This window comes from Crocodylus siamensis, chromosome 2 (assembly GCF_052110815.1).
Source record: "Crocodylus siamensis isolate JL-2025a chromosome 2, ASM5211081v1, whole genome shotgun sequence".
In the NCBI taxonomy this organism is placed as follows: Eukaryota; Metazoa; Chordata; order Crocodylia; family Crocodylidae; genus Crocodylus; species Crocodylus siamensis.
Window position 1 is genome coordinate 185,149,268 of NC_143396.1, and position 17,457 is coordinate 185,166,724.

A 17,457-nucleotide genomic window follows, 5' to 3' on the forward strand; every position below is an offset into this window, starting at 1 on the left:
GAGCATGTCCAGAGAAAAAGGAAACCAAATAGCAGTAAATCATGTTTGGTTTTCCTCTTCTATAGTATGTGAGTTAAGCAGAGACTCATGTATTCACAGGTTCGGGACAGAAAGGAAAGGGAGATGCATTAAAAAGCAAAACAAGGCAGCCTGATTATCCTCCTCCCAAAACCAGCATTAGTGATAGTCATACAAAACAAAAAAAAGGGTAAGACCATCTATCACATTACAAGCAGCTAGCTCACACTGGCTTCCCCAATATTATCTGTCAGCATAATCACCTCTGAACAGGAGTGAAAGTGACCGATGTGATTACAGATGGGAAACTAAATGAATTCTCAGACAATTTCAACATCATCGTCACTGGTTACTAATTTTCATTTGAAATGCTTCTTTAATGGACAGTTGCTATTCAGTTAAAACAGAGTTTCCTGGAGAAATATATGATTGAATGGAATTTTTCAGATTTTTAATGTAAACCCTCATGACTGGTTTTCAGCAGCCTACAGATATACTGATATCTATTGAGAACTGATAATTTTAGAGCTGCAGATTAAACTTTTTGGTTGCCGACAACCATTGTTGTCATTATTTTTTAAAGGAAAAGCTGAGGAAAATATAAAAACAAAGCCAGTTTTCTTATTATTTCCCTCTGAATCAAAGAACATTTTTTTTTCTGTCAGTGCTCTCTACCAGTATGTGGTTCCTCTTATGGAAGTGTAAAAGAATCCAGGGTCTTGCCATTTCTCAGGATGCTGCCGCATCATTTTACTCAATAACTATAGCAAATCTTCTGTCTCAGGAATGATGCAGATTTCACATGGTTTTACTGTATTTATAAATATAGCTGGCAACTGAGCACTGCATAAGATAGATAAGATACTGGTTTTTATACATTGCTACAAACCTGAGCTGTATTACTGAAAAAAAAAATTGGGGGCTTTGAAAGAAATATCAGGGCACATTTTTAATAACAGTTTCTAATTAACCCAAGTAGGTATGAACTCCTGTTGAATATACAATTGCTGTAATATGTTTATGTAATTGTTATAGTCTCTGTACATGAGTGCTCTAAGTTAGGCTGAATATAAGAAACACTCTTTCACACTACAACTTTTATTTACTGCTGTTCTTCTATTTTGCTTGACCCACCTTGGGCAGGGGGCTGGACTCGATGATCTCCCTAGGTCCCTTCCAGCCCTGATGTCTATGAAATCTATGAAACCACTATCTGGCCTTTATTGCGTCAGATGTAGAGCTGGCCTATGTTGATATTTCTGCTGACTCCCTTTGCCTTTTCACTGTCTGCTAACCAGGGAAATTTCAGTGGAGTGGTACACAGAAAACATTGGGGGTTTTCCTACATTTCCTTCCGGCCTTTCTTATTTTCCCCAAGGGTCAGCATTTGACCCTATGGAAAATAACTTATTTCACAAGAAAATTCCTGTTTACTTTTTTACAGATTACTCATGAGAAGCTCAAAAATCTGAACATGCCAACTGAGGTTAAAATTCCATAGTCATGGTTAAATAGCTGCATATATCCTAATAGTTACACATCCTAGGCTACTAAAATATCTGTGGGAAGCAGGGCTAAGTTGGAGGAAAACCTTTAAAACCTATCCGCTGGCTGGGAAATCGGTTTCGTGGTCGGACCCAGAGGGTTGTGATTGATGGCGGTCACTCATCATGGTGCCCTGTAACCAGTGGGGTCCCTCAAGGCTCTGTCCTGGGACCCATACTGTTCAACATCTTCATTAACGATGTGGACATTGGAGTTAGGAGTGGATTGGCCAAGTTCGCCTATGACACCAAACTTTGGGGCAAAGCATCCACGCCAGAAGATAGGCGGGTGATCCAGGCTGACCTGGACAAGCTCAGCAAATGGGCAGACGAGAACCTCATGGTGTTTAACACCGATAAATGCAAGGTTCTCCACCTTGGGAGGAAAAACTTGCAGCACCCTTATAGGCTTGGCAGTGCTACGTTGGTTAGCACTACAGAAGAAAAACACTTGGGGGTCATCATTGACCACAAGATGAACATGAGCCTGCAATGCGATGCTGCGGCTAGTAAAGCGACCAAAATGCTGGCGTGCATCCATAGATGCTTCTCAAGCAAATCCCGGGACATCATTCTCCCCTTGTACTCGGCCTTGGTGAGGGCGCAGCTGGAGTACTGCGTCCAGTTTTGGGCTCCACAATTCAAAAAGGATGTGGAGAAGCTTGAGAGAGTCCAGAGGAGAGCCACGCGCATGATCAGAGGTCAGGAAAACAGATCTTACGATGACAGGCTGAGAGCCATGGAACTCTTTAGCCTGGAAAAGCGCAGGCTCAGGGGTGATCTGATGGCCACCTATAGGTTTATCAGGGGTGAGCACCAGGATCTGGGGGAACGTCTGTTCACCAGAGCGCCCCAAGGGATGACAAGGTCGAACGGTCACAAACTCCTGCAAGACGTTTCAGGCTGGACATAAGGAAGAATTTCTTTACTGTCCGAGCCCCCAAGGTCTGGAGCAGTCTGCCATTGGAGGTGGTTCAAGCACCTACATTGAACACCTTCAAGAGCAAATTGGATGCTTATCTTGCTGGGATCCTATGACCCCAGCTGACTTCCTGCCCTTTGGGCAGGGGGCTGGACTCGATGATCTTCCGAGGTCCCTTCCAGCCCTAATGTCTATGAAATCTATGAAAATCTATAAAAGATCCTACTGCTGAGGCTTTCTAGGGTTATTTCAGTTCACTGACTTTCCCCCACCATCTGCCTAGAATAATCAGGGGTTTCCTGCACAATCCTCTGTTTTTTTCCCTGAGGACTACATGGGCTTTGAAGGCACCTATATACACAAATGCAGAGGCTGCTCCAATGCATTGGAGTTCCAGCGCATCAGAGCAGACCCAGCATGGAACCAGAAGTGGACCAGAAGTACTTCCGAACCATTTCCAGGTCGACCCCGGAGCGTGCGGGGGATCCCCCTGGTCCCCGGCTCAAGCAGCTTGTGCCTCCTGGGTCTGGGGGTGCACCCGCTGTCTCCTTGCAGCTAATTGCTAAGCTGGGGAGGTGCAGGGACCCCTACAATCCCGTGGGATGCTCCATCCACCCCACCATCTCAGCACGCATGAGCTGCACCTGCTACCTCAAGGTACCTAGAAAAAACATGTAAAGTTGTGTTTATGGCTGAATCGCTGATTCTCCGAATCAGAATTGAATCTTCAGATTCGGCTAAATCGAATTGGGATAGTGATCTGAATCAGTAAATTGAATTGCTGTTCCCTGAATTGGACCAAATCCAAATCAAATACTGCCTGCTTTGCACACCCCTAGCAACTACTGCACTCCAGCAGCCTCCTACATCTTGTGTATCAGCATCCCCACACTTAAAAATAGTGGGAAGGGTGCTTGAATAACTTAAGCTCCAACAACCTTTAATTTAAGTGCTCCCACCGCCATTTTTAAGCATGTGGATGCTGATACACAAGACGCAGCAGCACTTTGATTAGACTCTCAGAGCTGCTCCAATTAAAGTGCCACCTCACCCCTTCCCCAGAGCATGTGTAAAAGTCCCCCATGAGACTTGAGGAAGCTGGGTCCCTTTCCACAGAGGCCTTACCTCCTGACGTTACGGTACCATGGCAGCGAGTCGCAAAGCTTAAATCCTGGCCCCAGAATTTCCCAGAGTGGAAAGTGCTTCCAAAAAAACCAACAAAAGAATCTCCAAAATTCTCTCTTAGGATAAGCAGGAGGCTGAGGATAATATGATCCCCCACCTCAGCCCACTCTTATCTAGCCCTGAATCTTCAAGGGGGAAATGGTGTTCCAGAACAGCTGCCACAACCCTAACATGGGTCAGCTTATGTGGTATGGAATATTTCAGGAACAAGTTAGAGTAATATTAAAGGTAACTATACGCAGAGTACTATAAAACTGCAGGAGGCCAGAACATGGGCCCCACCTATTTGTGTAGTCATTCTACTGTGTATGGGATTTTCAAAGCACTTAGCTCTGGAATTGTAGAACAGCAGAGTTGGAAAAGAACCTCTGGAGGTCATCTAGTCAGGTCCCCTGTTCAAGGTAGGATTGTCTCTGACTAATCATCCAAATCAAGTTTCAGTCTAACCTGCTCTTAAAAACATCCAAGGATGGAGATTCCACAGCCTCCCTCGGTAGCCTGTTTCAGTGCTTAACCACCCTCATAGTTAGAAAGTTTTTCCTTATCTCCAACCCAAACTTGGGTCATTTCCCCTACCCTGTTCCCTGCAGCTATAGAGAGCCTGGCTCTGCTCCTATTAAGAAACCACACCAAAACTCCATTGCTTTTACTGAAGTGAGAGTTAAGCCAATACTGAGTTCTTTTGAAAATTCCTCGCCTTGCCTTCCCATCTTTTATGATGTTGTTTGTCCAGCAGGTGGAGCAAACACATCAGTTTAGAGCCATGGACAATGAGGATCAGTTCAATTCCATATACGTGAACATTTTATTTCTCTTAGGAAACCTATACTTCTATGAACGAGATTGTTTAGATTGCAAAGTGGAGCACTAGAAGAACATAAAAATGAAAAATACAGTGTTCAAAAGTACAACAAATTGAAGATCGAGATGGTTATATTCAGAATAGCGGAAACTGTCCATGTTGTTTGTATGGTAACATAGGATTCCAAAGTACTTCACTGGCCTTGAATTCCTAAATATATATATTCCCCCAAAAGATTCTCACATATAAAGATGTAATAATGTTTATCACATATGAAGGCTTCATAGATTTCATAGACATTATGGCTGGAAGGGACCTCAAAGCAGGGCAGGAAGTCGGCTAGGGTCAAACGATCTCAGCAAGATAAGCATTTAAGTGTTTCTTGAATGAGTCTAGAGTAGATGTCTGGACCACTTCTGGAGGGAGTCTATTCCAGGTCTTGGGGGGCTCGGACAGTAAAGACATTTTTCTTTGTCCAGCCTAAAATGGTCTTGGAGGAGTTTATGACCGTTGGTCCTTGTTTTAATTTGGGGCGCTCTGGTGAAGAGACATTCTCCCAGGTCCTGATGTACACCTCTTATGTACTTATAAGCAGCTACCAGGTCATCCCTGAGCCTGCGCTTTTCCAGGCTGAAGAGTCCCATAGCTCTCAGCCTCTCTTCATAACGCCTATTCTCTTGCCCTCTGATCATGTGCATGGATCTCCTCTGGACTCTCTCAAGCTTCTCAACATCCTTCTTGAATTGTGGAGCCCAGAATTGGATGCAGTACTCCAGCTGTGGCCTCACCAAGGCCGAGTACAGCAGGAGGATGGCATCCTGAGATTTACTTGAGAAGCATCTATGAATGCAAGTCAATGATTTGTTTGCATTACCAGTTGCAACATCACATTGGTGGCCGATGTTCATCTTGTGGTCAATCATGACCCCCAAGTCTCTTTCAGCAGTGGTGCTAGCAACCGTAGCACTGCTGAGCCTATAAGTATGCTGTGGGTTTTTTTCCCCCAAGGTGCAGTACCTTACATTTATCAGTATTGAATGTCATCATGTTTGTATCTGCCCACTTGCTAAGTTTATCCAAGTTAGCCTGGATCACTAGCTTGTCCTCAAGTGTGGACGCTGTGCCCTAAAGTTTAGTGTCGTCAGCAAACTTAGCCAGTGCACTTCTGATACCAATGTCCACGTTGTTGATAAAGATGTTAAAGAGAACAGGTCCAAAGACAGAGCCTTGGGGGACACCACTGGTCATGGAGCACCATAATGATTTGCTACCATCGACCACTACTCTCTGGGTCTGACCTTGGAGCCAATTTCCCAGCCAATGGACTGTGGTGTAGCCGAGGCCACATTTGGCCAATTTTTCCATGAGGGGGTCATGGGACACCAGACCAAAGGCTTTTTTAAAGTCCAAATATATGACGTCAATTTCTTCTCCCTTGTCCAGGTGTTATGTCACCTGGTCACAGAAGGAGATGAGTTTGGTCAGGCAAGACCTACCCATGACAAACGCATGTTGCCTATCCCTCAGGATGTTGCCCTCAGCCAGCTTATCCAGAAGGGTCTCCTTGATAATTTTCTCCAGAATCTTATCAGGGATTGAGGTCAAGCTGATGGGCGTGTAATTCCCGGGATCTACTTTCTGTCTTTTCTTGAAGATAGGTACCATGTTAGCCTTCTTCCAGTCTTCAGGTACTTCACCTGAACGCCATGAGTTCTTGAATATTTTTGCCAATGGTTAGGTTATGATGCCTGCCAGCTCCTTGAGTACTGTAGGGTGTAATCTTTCAGGACCAGCTGACTTGAAGGTGTCCAGCCTCTCAAGGTGATCCTTTACTAGATCAACACTGATACTGGGTATAAATATGCTCAGCTTCGTTACACCTTACACTGTGAGCCACACTTATGTTGATAAGTGTTAGTGCTTGCTCAGATTTGGAGCAGCAGGGGCTTGGAGGGCTGAAAGGTAAGGACTCCCCAAGCTGGGCTTCCTCCTGTCATCTGGGGTTCCCCTTCACCCCTGGGGTGCCCTCTTGCCTCCACCCACTCCCAGGACATTACTTACTTGTGGCTGCCTGCTCTGTCTGTCCTAGGGGAGCAGGCAGGGAAAGGTTATATAGCCTGGCTGGCTGCTGCTCTTCTGTCCCAGAGAGTGGCTGTGCAGGCAAGTTAATCCTTCCCTGCCTGCTTCTCCTGGGACAGATAGTATGGGCCAACACAAGTAAGCAGGAGAAAGGCAGGGGGGCAGTGAGTGGGGATCTGGATGCTGGGGAGGGCAGGGGGTGGGAGGCAGTGGCCCTGATCTTGGCCAGTGGTGGAGGGGGACAGATGGAGTGTTTACAATAAGATGTAGCCTAGAGTGCCTGTACCTTAATGTAAGATGAGCTAGGTAGCACAGTTCGGAGAGAATCCTGCCCTGGAGTAGGTAACTTTGGGCTGCACAACAAGTGCTTAAAACCCTCTTCAGGAGTTAATATGCAGACAATCCAGGGGTTAAGAGCTCCAGGAGCTGCCCAAAATTACCATGTATCAGGGCCCTGAGAGGGAATGGATACTCTGGTCTAAATTTTTTCCTGCTTAACACAAGTAGCCCCACTGTTGAAAACTTGTGTGAGGAAATGTCCCCTAGTGTGAACAAGGGTTGCATCGTTTTAATCTGTGTAGCCAAATTGTACCAGATTTACAATGTGAGTATATACAGTAGTCTTATCATACTCTGATAATAGTCTCAGGGAAATGAGAAAGAAGCTAATTCTTGGTGGGTGCATCTACATGTTCATTAATGTGCCATACTTACTGCACATTAAGTTTAGTACTTGTATAACTAAGCACTAAATTAATGCACAGTAACTAGCGCTACTGCGCAGTAGCACCAACCGCAGCTTTTTAGTGATGCTAACTCCCTGGTAGCCTAATAGTACTGTGCAGTAATGTATTACGATAGTTTTTGCCTTGCACTGTACTGCGCAGTGTTATTAGGCTACTGGCCAGTTAGCATCTCATGTAGACGCACCCAGTATGAATGTATGAATAAGGATAATGAAATCTGTCCTGTGGACCTGTTTACTAGAATAGTACGTGCAAAAAAAGCTACATTAAAAGAATGTTATTGTTTTGCAAAGTGAAGTTCTCAAAGGTAAGGAAGTACCAGAACTAAGGTTATTTGTGCAATTTTAATTCATCTCTCTTGTGCATCATCATTTCGGGATCTTCCTGCAATCTCTAGCTGTCGTGTTACCCTTCTGGATTCCAGATAAGCTTATTCCTTCTCCTTCACACTATTGAGGGATCAACTATAGTAGAACTTAGAGTTGTTCTCAGTTTGCATGCCTGGAATTGCATCAGCCCTAGAGACTTAAGAGGAACAACCACAGGAAAAGTCATGCTTGGCCCTTGCAGGCTTGCAACAGAGCATGTCTAGTACAGCTAGAATCTTTAAAGTAATAAAAACCTATGACTTTCAGAGGTATATAGCTTGAAAAAGATACTAAAATGGATATTAAAACACACATCCCTAACCCTCGACGAGTTTCAAATACTGTTCCAAACCACATGGGCACTAGTGCTTCTCAAAAAAAATGACTGTTTTATTCATGGTTCCAAAACCCAGTTCAGTATGAGGTAGACACAAACATGGAAAATTTCAGCCATGGAGTAGAAGTTTGGCAAAGTTACAGATAACTCCATAGGGCAAGGGTGATCACCTTCCAGCCTATGGGTTGTATCTAACCCACAGGTTGAGAAACATGGTGACAGGAGAGCAGTGGCAATTAATACTACCATCCTTTCTGCTGCCGACTTCCGAAGCCTCATGAGGCCAGATCTGGGCTGGGTCATACTCCCTCTCCCTGTGCAGCTGGCTCAGGTCTTGGCCATGCCCCTCAACTCCCTGCATGGCTGGATCAGGGCTGGGTGACCCCTCGCTGCCCAACCCTACCCAACACAGCCAGATCAGGCCCCTACCACACCTGCCCTTTGTGTCACATCTGGCCTGTGGACACATCATGAACCACCCTCCTGGCCCACAAAGCCAGAAGTTTGGGCACCACTGCCATAGGGCTAGAACATCGTTACAGTGCTTCCTCTCCAGTGATAATAACTGCACCAGGCTGGGGAACTCCCTTCTCGTCAGTACAGAGAAGGAAGTTGGAGTCATCATTGATGCCAAGATGAACATGGGCCGGCAGTGTGGGAATGCAGTCAGGAAGGCCAACCACACCTTGTCATGCATCCACAGATGCATCTCGAGCAGGTCCAAGGAGGTGATCCTCCCCCTCTATGCGGCACTGGTCAGGCCACAGCTGGAGTACTGCGTCCAGTTCTGGGCGCTGCACTTCAAGAGGGATGTGGACAACATGGAGAGGGTCCAGAGGAGGGCCACTTGCATGATCAGGGAGCAGCAGGGCAGCCCTATGAAGAGAGGCTATGGGACCTGAACCTGTTCAGCCTTCACAAGAGAAAGCTGAGGGGGGATCTAGTGGCCTGTTACAAAACTAGTCAGAGGGGACCAGCAGGCATTGGGGGAGTCCCTGCTTCCCCTTAGCACTAACAGGAGTGACTAGGAATAATGGTCACAAGCTGGCAGAGGGTAGATTCAGACTAGACATCAAGAGACGCTACTTCACAGTTAGGGCGGCTAGGATCTGGAACCAACTTCCAAGAGAAGTGGTGCTGGCTCCTACCCTGGGGGTCTTTAAGAGGAGGCTAGATAATCACCTAGCCGGGGTCGTTTGACCCCAGTACTCTTTCCTGCCATGGCAGGGGGTCGGACTTGATGATCCAGCCCTACAAGCTATGAAACTGTGGAAGGAGAAGTGTGTTGTGATTGTGGCTTGGTTTCATGTGTGTGTTTGACTGGCAGCTTTTCAGTGTGCAGTTATCTTAAGTAATATAGATGGCCTGAGAAATCAAGAGTGTTTACAGTAGCAATGAACTAGGCTTATTATGCAAATAAACACTGTCTAACAATCGTAATTGATAAGAGAGTATTATATTCAAAACTGGGCTAGAGTCCTTTGAAAGAATCTATTGTCCTTCTATCTGTAATCTAGCAAACTCGTCTGATCAAGTTTGGTTTCCCACCCATTAAAATAGCAAAGAAGGTATTTGTAATCAGCTTCATGAAAATGTGGTGAAAATGAATTTAACCCTGGGTTGATTTAAAAAACAAAACAAAAAACAAACAAATGAAACTCCAAAAAACCCTGATGAACTGCATTCAAACACTGACACCTCTACCTCATATGGTCCATATAATAAAATAAGTCTGATCCATACAGCTATATCTGCACCTCCTCCATTAGCTAATATTTTAGAATGGTTAGTGTTGTTGTCTGAATGTTATATACCATTTAAGTCAATAAATAAGTCTCACTCTAGACTTTGTCAAGGTCCTAGAAGTATTTAAGGTGTTCTGTAAACCATCCAAAACTGTTTTCTTTTCCTTTTATACAACCCATGCACAAAAGGATTGCCAGGTAACAGTGATGCTTAGCTTTTTTTAATCAATTGCTTTTAAAACACTGTGTATAATAATTTTTCCTTATACCTCTTTTGTCTAAGGTTGGAGATGAGATAGTTCGGATAAATGGGTACTCCATCTCTTCATGCACTCATGAGGAAGTAATAAATCTTATCCGCACAAAGAAAATTGTGTCCATAAAAGTAAGACGTAAGTAACACAAAATGCATGTACTGTCAGTGTAAAAACCATAGAAAAGTGCCACATAGCTAATTGATGGTCTGTGGAAAGTGGTATCTGACTTGCATTTTTTATTTTTGCAGATGTCGGCATGATACCTGTCAAAAGGTAAACACAGGCAGTCTGTCTTCTAAATTCATATCCATACAAATTAAATTGTATGTTTCCAGGTACCCTCTACAATCTCTAAATAATTCTCTAGCAACCTCCATTAATACATTTGGAAAGTTTATAAACATCCACTTTACAGATGACTAAATTGATATCTACTTGTTTGTGTTTGATACTTTTCATTTCCAGTCTGAAGTGAGCCGGTGTGTTTCTGAATTATCTGTGGAGTTTATCTGGGACTCTTATAAATTACATCAATAAATTAATTTAACAATGTGTTCCACTCCCTTTGCAGGGATATCAGCTTTTACTGTTTTTTCAGAGGTGGCAGTTATTAAAATTTTTCAAATTTTGATTATTGGTCTATGCTCATTTTTATCAAAATGTTGAATCTCAATAGAAATAAAATTAAAATGTTTCATGAGAATTTTCCTGTTGTATACTTGGGTGGGTAAAACAGGTATAAGGGCATGAACTGATAAAGATTTTCTGCTTTCAAAAGTTTTTTTCAAAAAACAAGCAAAAGTTTTCCCAGAAATGGTTTATGTTCCTTTTTTAACTGACCAGCTTTACTGTTATAATTAACTACATGCTTGCCTGGTATCATTTTGAATATCTTAGTACCTAACTTTAAAACGATATAAATTTTTATGAGTATTATTTATATGTAAGTTTAAAATAGGAGGTTATTTGGAGGTCAGGTTTAATATCAGATTCTCAAGGCATTTTAAAGATGTTTTCCCTATTAAATATAAATATTTTATTTTTACTTCCAGCTCTGCAGATGAACCTCTTAAGTGGCAATATGTGGATCAGTTTGTGTCAGATGCTGGGGTGAGGCACCGTATATTTTAGTAATGAACCTTCAAGGAAAACGCTTAGAGAAACTGAGATCACATCTTCTCCTGTGCTTATAGGAATGATTGCTTCTATTTGTATGGTACAATATGTATGAACTAGCAAATTACCCACCAAGAATGCTGGGGGAGGGGGTCAGGCCGGGATGGAGTGCCACCAACTAGCACCCCTCGGCACTGACGCCTCCCAGGAGCAGGCAGGGGAAGCTTTCCCCACCATCCCCTCCGCCCCCTCTTTGCCAGCACCCCCATGCCACTGCTGCCTCTAAGTGGTGGCCTCGACCTCCCTACCCCCAGCCCTGCTCGTTGGAGGTGGCGGCGGCGCAGGGTGGTGGTGGCATGGCACTGGACTCCCCTCCCCGCCCCTCTGTCCCTACCATCGTGGTGGTACTCCATCCCCGCCATCATTCTTGACAGGCAGTTTGCTAGATGATGGAAGGGACAGAGGGGTGGACAAGGCCAGTGCTGTGCCACCACCACCCTGCACCGCCACTGCCTCCAGGGAGTAGGCCCACTCCATCCTCTCTATCCCTGCAGTCATGGTGGAGCTCCACTGTGTGTCTGTCTGTATGGAGCACTCTGATCAGTTGTTTCAGTAAGCATTGCGATTGGTTGCCAAGACAACCAATCAGAATGCTCCAAGAGTATTAAGGCAGACACACAGAGGGACAGACTAAGCCCTTTATATATGAAGAATGTATGTAACCCAGAATAAATAGTTACCTCTAGAATATTTAGAAACAAAACTCTAGACTATGTAGAAAAAAAAATTTGTTATAGAAAGGAAATGACTTTTACTCGTGAAAATAAAAACTGGTTCTTTTGCTTAGATTTGATAATTCAGCAAGCTCTTTTATATTGCTAAAGGTAAATTTTTGAACAGGTTACTTGGTGTAGCCAGGCTGTTCAGTTAAAGTTTAAAAGTGAATGACTTTTAACCTCTCTAGCATCATAGAGGGGTTTCAAAGCAGCAGTAAATTACATTTATACTTACTGAGCACTTCTACACAAGACATTTACTGCAGAGTAGTATAATTGGCTCCTAAGTTAACATCCTGCATCTACATGTGCAGCCCTATTAGGCTGGGATTACAGAAGAAAGAATTGGTTTTAAAAAAACAGGTAAGCTTTTTCCAAATACTTTTAAGTAATATTTTTGTCAGGAGATCAATATCTGATTTGTTTTTCTTCTGTCCTTTCTTCAACTTTTCTCCACTTCTTTCATGAGATGTGGCTCAATCCTTTTGATGATCCTTCCAATAATAAAGGGCTAAACTCAGTTCTGGCTCAACTGTTCTGAAGTTAGCTGTACTTGTTCCACTTTTATATTGGAAGCAGATGACATCACCTTTAAACATATAAGCTAGGGACAGAAATTACACATAAACCAGTATAAATGATTGGAAACTGGTTCAAATCTGTAACAACTGAAGTTCAGTGGACATTAACTGCTTCAAAAATGGCCAAAACCAGTTTTAGATAAACCTGGATGGATGTAGTATCAGACTTAAGTGATTTAGGTTAAATTGGTTTATTGAACTTCTGTCCCAGAGTCCCTCCAGATGCAAGTTAACGCACAGTCCCCCAGCATCCCAGGATGCTTTGCACCTCCACTGCAAACCACTCCTCACAGGGCGGGCTCACCTTGGCCCAAGCTGCCTGCTCCAGGAGAGCAGGGAGGCATGCTCTAGCACCCCCTGGCTTCCAGCCTTGGCCACTGTAGGCATGTGGCTGTATTTCCAGAATCAAAAGTGAATGTCTATTCACTTGCTTATTGGTTCAATCTAAACAGTTTAGACTAACCTACAAAAATTGAATAGATTCAGCCTTGGGCTTTTTGACTGTCTGTACTTAGCCACGGAGTATAATTCTGAGTTGTTTCAGTCAGCAGTGGCTTAACTACAGTAAAGATTTCACTCATGACCTTTTTTTCTTTTGATGCAGGAAGGAAAAGGCAGCATGGCAGGGCTCATTTCATCTGGAGGAAGAGACAGTAATGAGAAGAAAGTCTTCATTAGTTTGGTTGGTACGAAGGGTATGGGATGCAGGTAAGTAGACTTAATATGCTTTGCAGGAAGCATGAGTAAATTTGGAGTGAGGAAATCCAAGGCAGTCATTACTAATATTTACATTTGTGTGTTATCAGGAAATGTATTTTCCTAATACAAGATAATATTTGTTACTAAATTATTCCCCTATCTTAGTCATTGTGCTATTTAAACACAAGTGAGATGTCAGTGTAGATGCCTACATGGTGAATTCTTGCAGTTGAGCTTTTAGCATCAAAATAGTAAAAAAATGTATTACAAGTGTGGCTGGGTCTTGCTAGAGCCAAGACTACTGATTTGCTAATAATCCTTAATAGATATCCTATTTGGAGGCAGACCTCCAGACAGCACACCCTGTCTCTTTAGGGGTATCTCTAAAGAGAAATTAAGTCCTTGAGACCAGGTATGAAACAATACAATGGTCAATTGGTAAAATAAGTATCATGATAATACAGAAACTCCTCATTTTCTCCACAAAGTGAATTTAAATTGAAGTCATTTTTTTAGTGAATCTTTATGTATAGACCAGCCATTGGATAGGCAGGTAACAACCTGTGATCAGATTACTACAGGCACAGTTTGAAGCAACTCTCTCCAGGGATCTTGATTTTATCTGATTTTAAAAAATCCCCAATTTTCAGTTAAAAAAAAAAAAGTAACCCCAAATGCACATTTTCCCATGATTTAAATGAAACACCACTAATATATAGATACATATATATTGGTGTTTCATATATACGGGTTAGTAAAAGCATGACCATTGAATGAAAAGCATATAATATGAGCATATAATCAGTATGCTGTTTACATTTTTAGTTTAGTGTAATCCAAGAGCCAGTTCCCTTGTTGTAGATCATTGTAGCTTTATTGACTTCTGCGAAGGTACAATCTCCTAAGGATCTAGTCCAAAATGTTTTTATTAATGATAATTTTTTATTAAAGTAGTTATCATTGTGAAGGCTCCTTATCCTGCAAAACAGACCTTGAAAAGGAAAGGAGCTATTCAGTTCCACAGCACTTATAGCATTCTGTACTTAATGAGCATTGTTTATTTACATTAAAGCTGGATATGTGAATCCCTCCATAAGCATGTGGCAAGGCTTTTTTTTATGATATCTTGTATTGGACCAGCTGTAAATTAGCTGTAATGTAACTGTCTAACACCTCTCCCAACTATAGAGTGGGTCCAATAAAAGGTATCACAAAAAAATCCCTGCCTCTTATATATTTCCTGGGCCACCGTGGCTGCAACACCACTCCGAACTATAAGCATATAGCATTTTTTTTTCAGTTCAGAGGCTACGCGCTTAAACAGAGTATGTTCTGTATTTTAGTGATGATGATGTTAAATCCAGTGGGCCAAATCCTTGGCTGGTGTTATTGGTACAGCTTCACTGACTTTGCTGTGGATCTTCTCCCATCATGTTTTCCTCAGTCATTAAGTAACACAGGAAACAAGTAGGAGGGTTTGCCTAAATTAGAGGTGAAGAGCACTCCAACAAGTATGGCATTTTCCTTGTATTGTGTTATCCTATAACGCTGCTTGTTTTTTCTGTTAATTTCAGTATTTCCAGTGGTCCAACGCAAAAACCAGGCATCTTTATTAGCAATGTTAAGCCAGGATCTCTTTCTGCAGAAGTGGGATTAGAGGTGAGCATATTCTGCTCCAGATAAGATCTTGCAAGAAGATCTTGTTTTGCAATTATTTCTTATGAACTTTTTCAGGAGCCAAAAATACCATGCAAAACAGTAAAAGAATGAAGTGAGTGTCATTCATTATTTTTAATTGTTTCTTTTAGGTTGGTGATCAGATTGTTGAAGTAAATGGAGTGGATTTTTCAAAAGTGGATCACAAAGAGGTAGGGAAAATAATTTTGTTTTAATTTAATTCAAATGTATTTTGTGTATAGAAAGTCTCTAACATTAAAGTGTACACTCTACCTTACACTGCCAGCCCCCAAAAGCGTGCATGCCCTGTAGATGCCATTTAGCAAGGGATGGCTATATGAATGAATGCTGCATAAAAGATGTAGACACTGAACTCCCATTGACTCTAAGCAGATCTCTTTGAAAATCCAAGCCTCACTCACCTTCCACTCACTCTTCAAGAAAGAGAGAGGAGATGAAACTGTTTAGCTTAGCAAAAAGAAGATGGATATGTGACTTGATTGTAATAATTACATTAATAGGGATAAAGTAAGAAAGTAGTGGGTACAAAAGGACTCTAATTCAGGAGAGAAAGTCTGAACGAAAACAAATAGTTATAAGGTAAAGCTAGACAAATACAAATGATCAATAAGGCAGAAATACAGTGATTAACCATTGGAAAAAAAGGGAGAATCCATCACTTCCCGCTATCTTGATGTCTTCATATTTGTCAAACAGAACTTTTGGGGCTCAGTATAGGGATAACTGGATGAAGTACCCTGGTCTGTGATATACAAGAAGTCAGACTAAACAATCTAATGGCCCTTCTAGGACTTGAAACTATGAATACAAAAACCTTTCTACTTATTCTGTGTCTGTTATCTTTATATATCAAATTGATTTTTTTTTTTACTTTCTTTTGCAGGCTGTGAGAGTGTTAAAAAGCAGTCGTACACTGACTATCTCTGTAGTAGCAGGAGCTGTAAGTAATAAGTCTATCAGAACAGAAGGTTTATCCAAAAGTATTAAATAGATCCTGTAGGTAAGAAATAGTAAAGCAATCTTTGTTTCAGGATAGTTCATAGTCCATTTGTTGAGTCTTTAACCTAAAATCTATTGAAGACCATGAGTCTTTCTGTGAAGTCAGTAGGTCTTTAGGGTACAGACAGAAGTGACAATTTTCACCTGATCTGGACACAGAAAATAGCCCTTAGCTGTGACCAAACACAAGCGCACGGCTGCAGACAGCTTAAAAAATGGCCAGTCAGGTAAAAAACTGATCCCTCATTGCATGAGGTATCGGATAAAGATGTTTCAAAATGTAACATCTTCTGTAACTTGTGTCTGCACTGCCTCCCAGCCGGTCACTGTTTTCAGAATGGGAGGGAGGAAAGAGAGCAGAGGGAGTTCAGTCTCGGGGGTTTTCAGTCCCCCTGGATGGTGGGGCGGTTGTATTGGAGCCCCGCCCATCCCCAAGGTGGGGGGCAAGGTCCAATTCATCCATCCCACCTTTGAGCCCCAGCTGGGAAGCCCCAAGAATGAGCTCCCTCTGTTGCCTTTCCCCCTCCCATTCTGAAAACAGCCAGAACTGGTACAAAGCCATGTCCATTGATATGAGAACCTAGCTGCATGCTCCCAGCCTAAAGCTAGATTCCCTTTCCCTGAAACCAACAGTGAACTTCTGTTTGGTCTGGGATAATGTTGTAACTCAGGATGCTTTGTAGAAATTGTTCTGGGTTACAACTGGGAGCTGCACTTATGTCTGCAAATCATATCTGTAATCTTAATCCAGGTTTGCAGGCAGAGACAATAGCTAAAACTCTGAATTGAGATAGTGGCAAGACACTGGGTCAAGTTCTGCAGTTAATTGTACCAATGTCAGCCAACTGGTATCAGTCACTCTGATTCTTCTTTCATTGATATAAATCACAAATATCTACACTGAAATCAGTCATATTGAACTGGTCCACTGGAGAGAAGATTCAGACTCCTATGGACTGAATTTTCTAGTTCACTTACAGCTGTTTTGTAGGCCTGCGCAAAGCGGCTAGTATTCGCTTCAGATTCGGATTCAGCCAATTCAGGGGTAGTAATTTGATTCGGTGATTTGAACCACTGTCCCAAATTGATTTGACCGAATCTGATTTGGAGATTCAGCCACCGCCGAATTGGCCGAATCTCCAAATCAAACAGGCCTCACCCCAACCCGCTCTCCCAGCCCTGTCAATGGCTGCCCCGCCTGGCCCCAGCCTCCTGGCTCTTTATAAAAAAAAAAAAAAGCCCAGCATTCACTGGCTGCTGCCAGGCAGGGGGGCGAGCCCCACTGCTCTGTGCTGCATGGGGGCTGTGTCATGAGCCCCCATCTGCTCTCCTAGCCCCAGCATCCCAGCTGTTTAAAAAAAAACAAAAAACCCCCCACTTAACGGCTCATGCCAGGCTGGGGCGCAATCCCCACTGTACTCCATTGCCCCACTCCACCCCTCATGGCTGCCCCACCTCCTGGTTCTTTAAAAAACCAAAAAACCCCAACTCACCGGCTCTTGCCAGGCTGGGGGGCGCTATTCCTGCTACCCCCCACTACCCCATGCTGTGTGGGGGGCTTTGCCATGAGTCCCCATCCCCTACT

General features: G+C 43.0%; 1 protein-coding gene across 1 annotated transcript in view; it reads left to right on the forward strand.

The window, feature by feature from the left end:
- USH1C (USH1 protein network component harmonin) overlaps positions 1-17,457 on the forward strand; it is a 94,508-nt gene that overhangs the window by 18,855 nt on the left and 58,196 nt on the right. Inside the window, exons 5-11 of the mRNA XM_090032570.1 lie at positions 10,030-10,138; positions 10,252-10,276; positions 11,056-11,113; positions 13,081-13,184; positions 14,750-14,834; positions 14,984-15,043; positions 15,757-15,813. Coding sequence (XP_089888696.1) covers positions 10,030-10,138; positions 10,252-10,276; positions 11,056-11,113; positions 13,081-13,184; positions 14,750-14,834; positions 14,984-15,043; positions 15,757-15,813 — 498 coding nt within the window. The remainder of the gene's footprint in view (positions 1-10,029; positions 10,139-10,251; positions 10,277-11,055; positions 11,114-13,080; positions 13,185-14,749; positions 14,835-14,983; positions 15,044-15,756; positions 15,814-17,457) is intronic.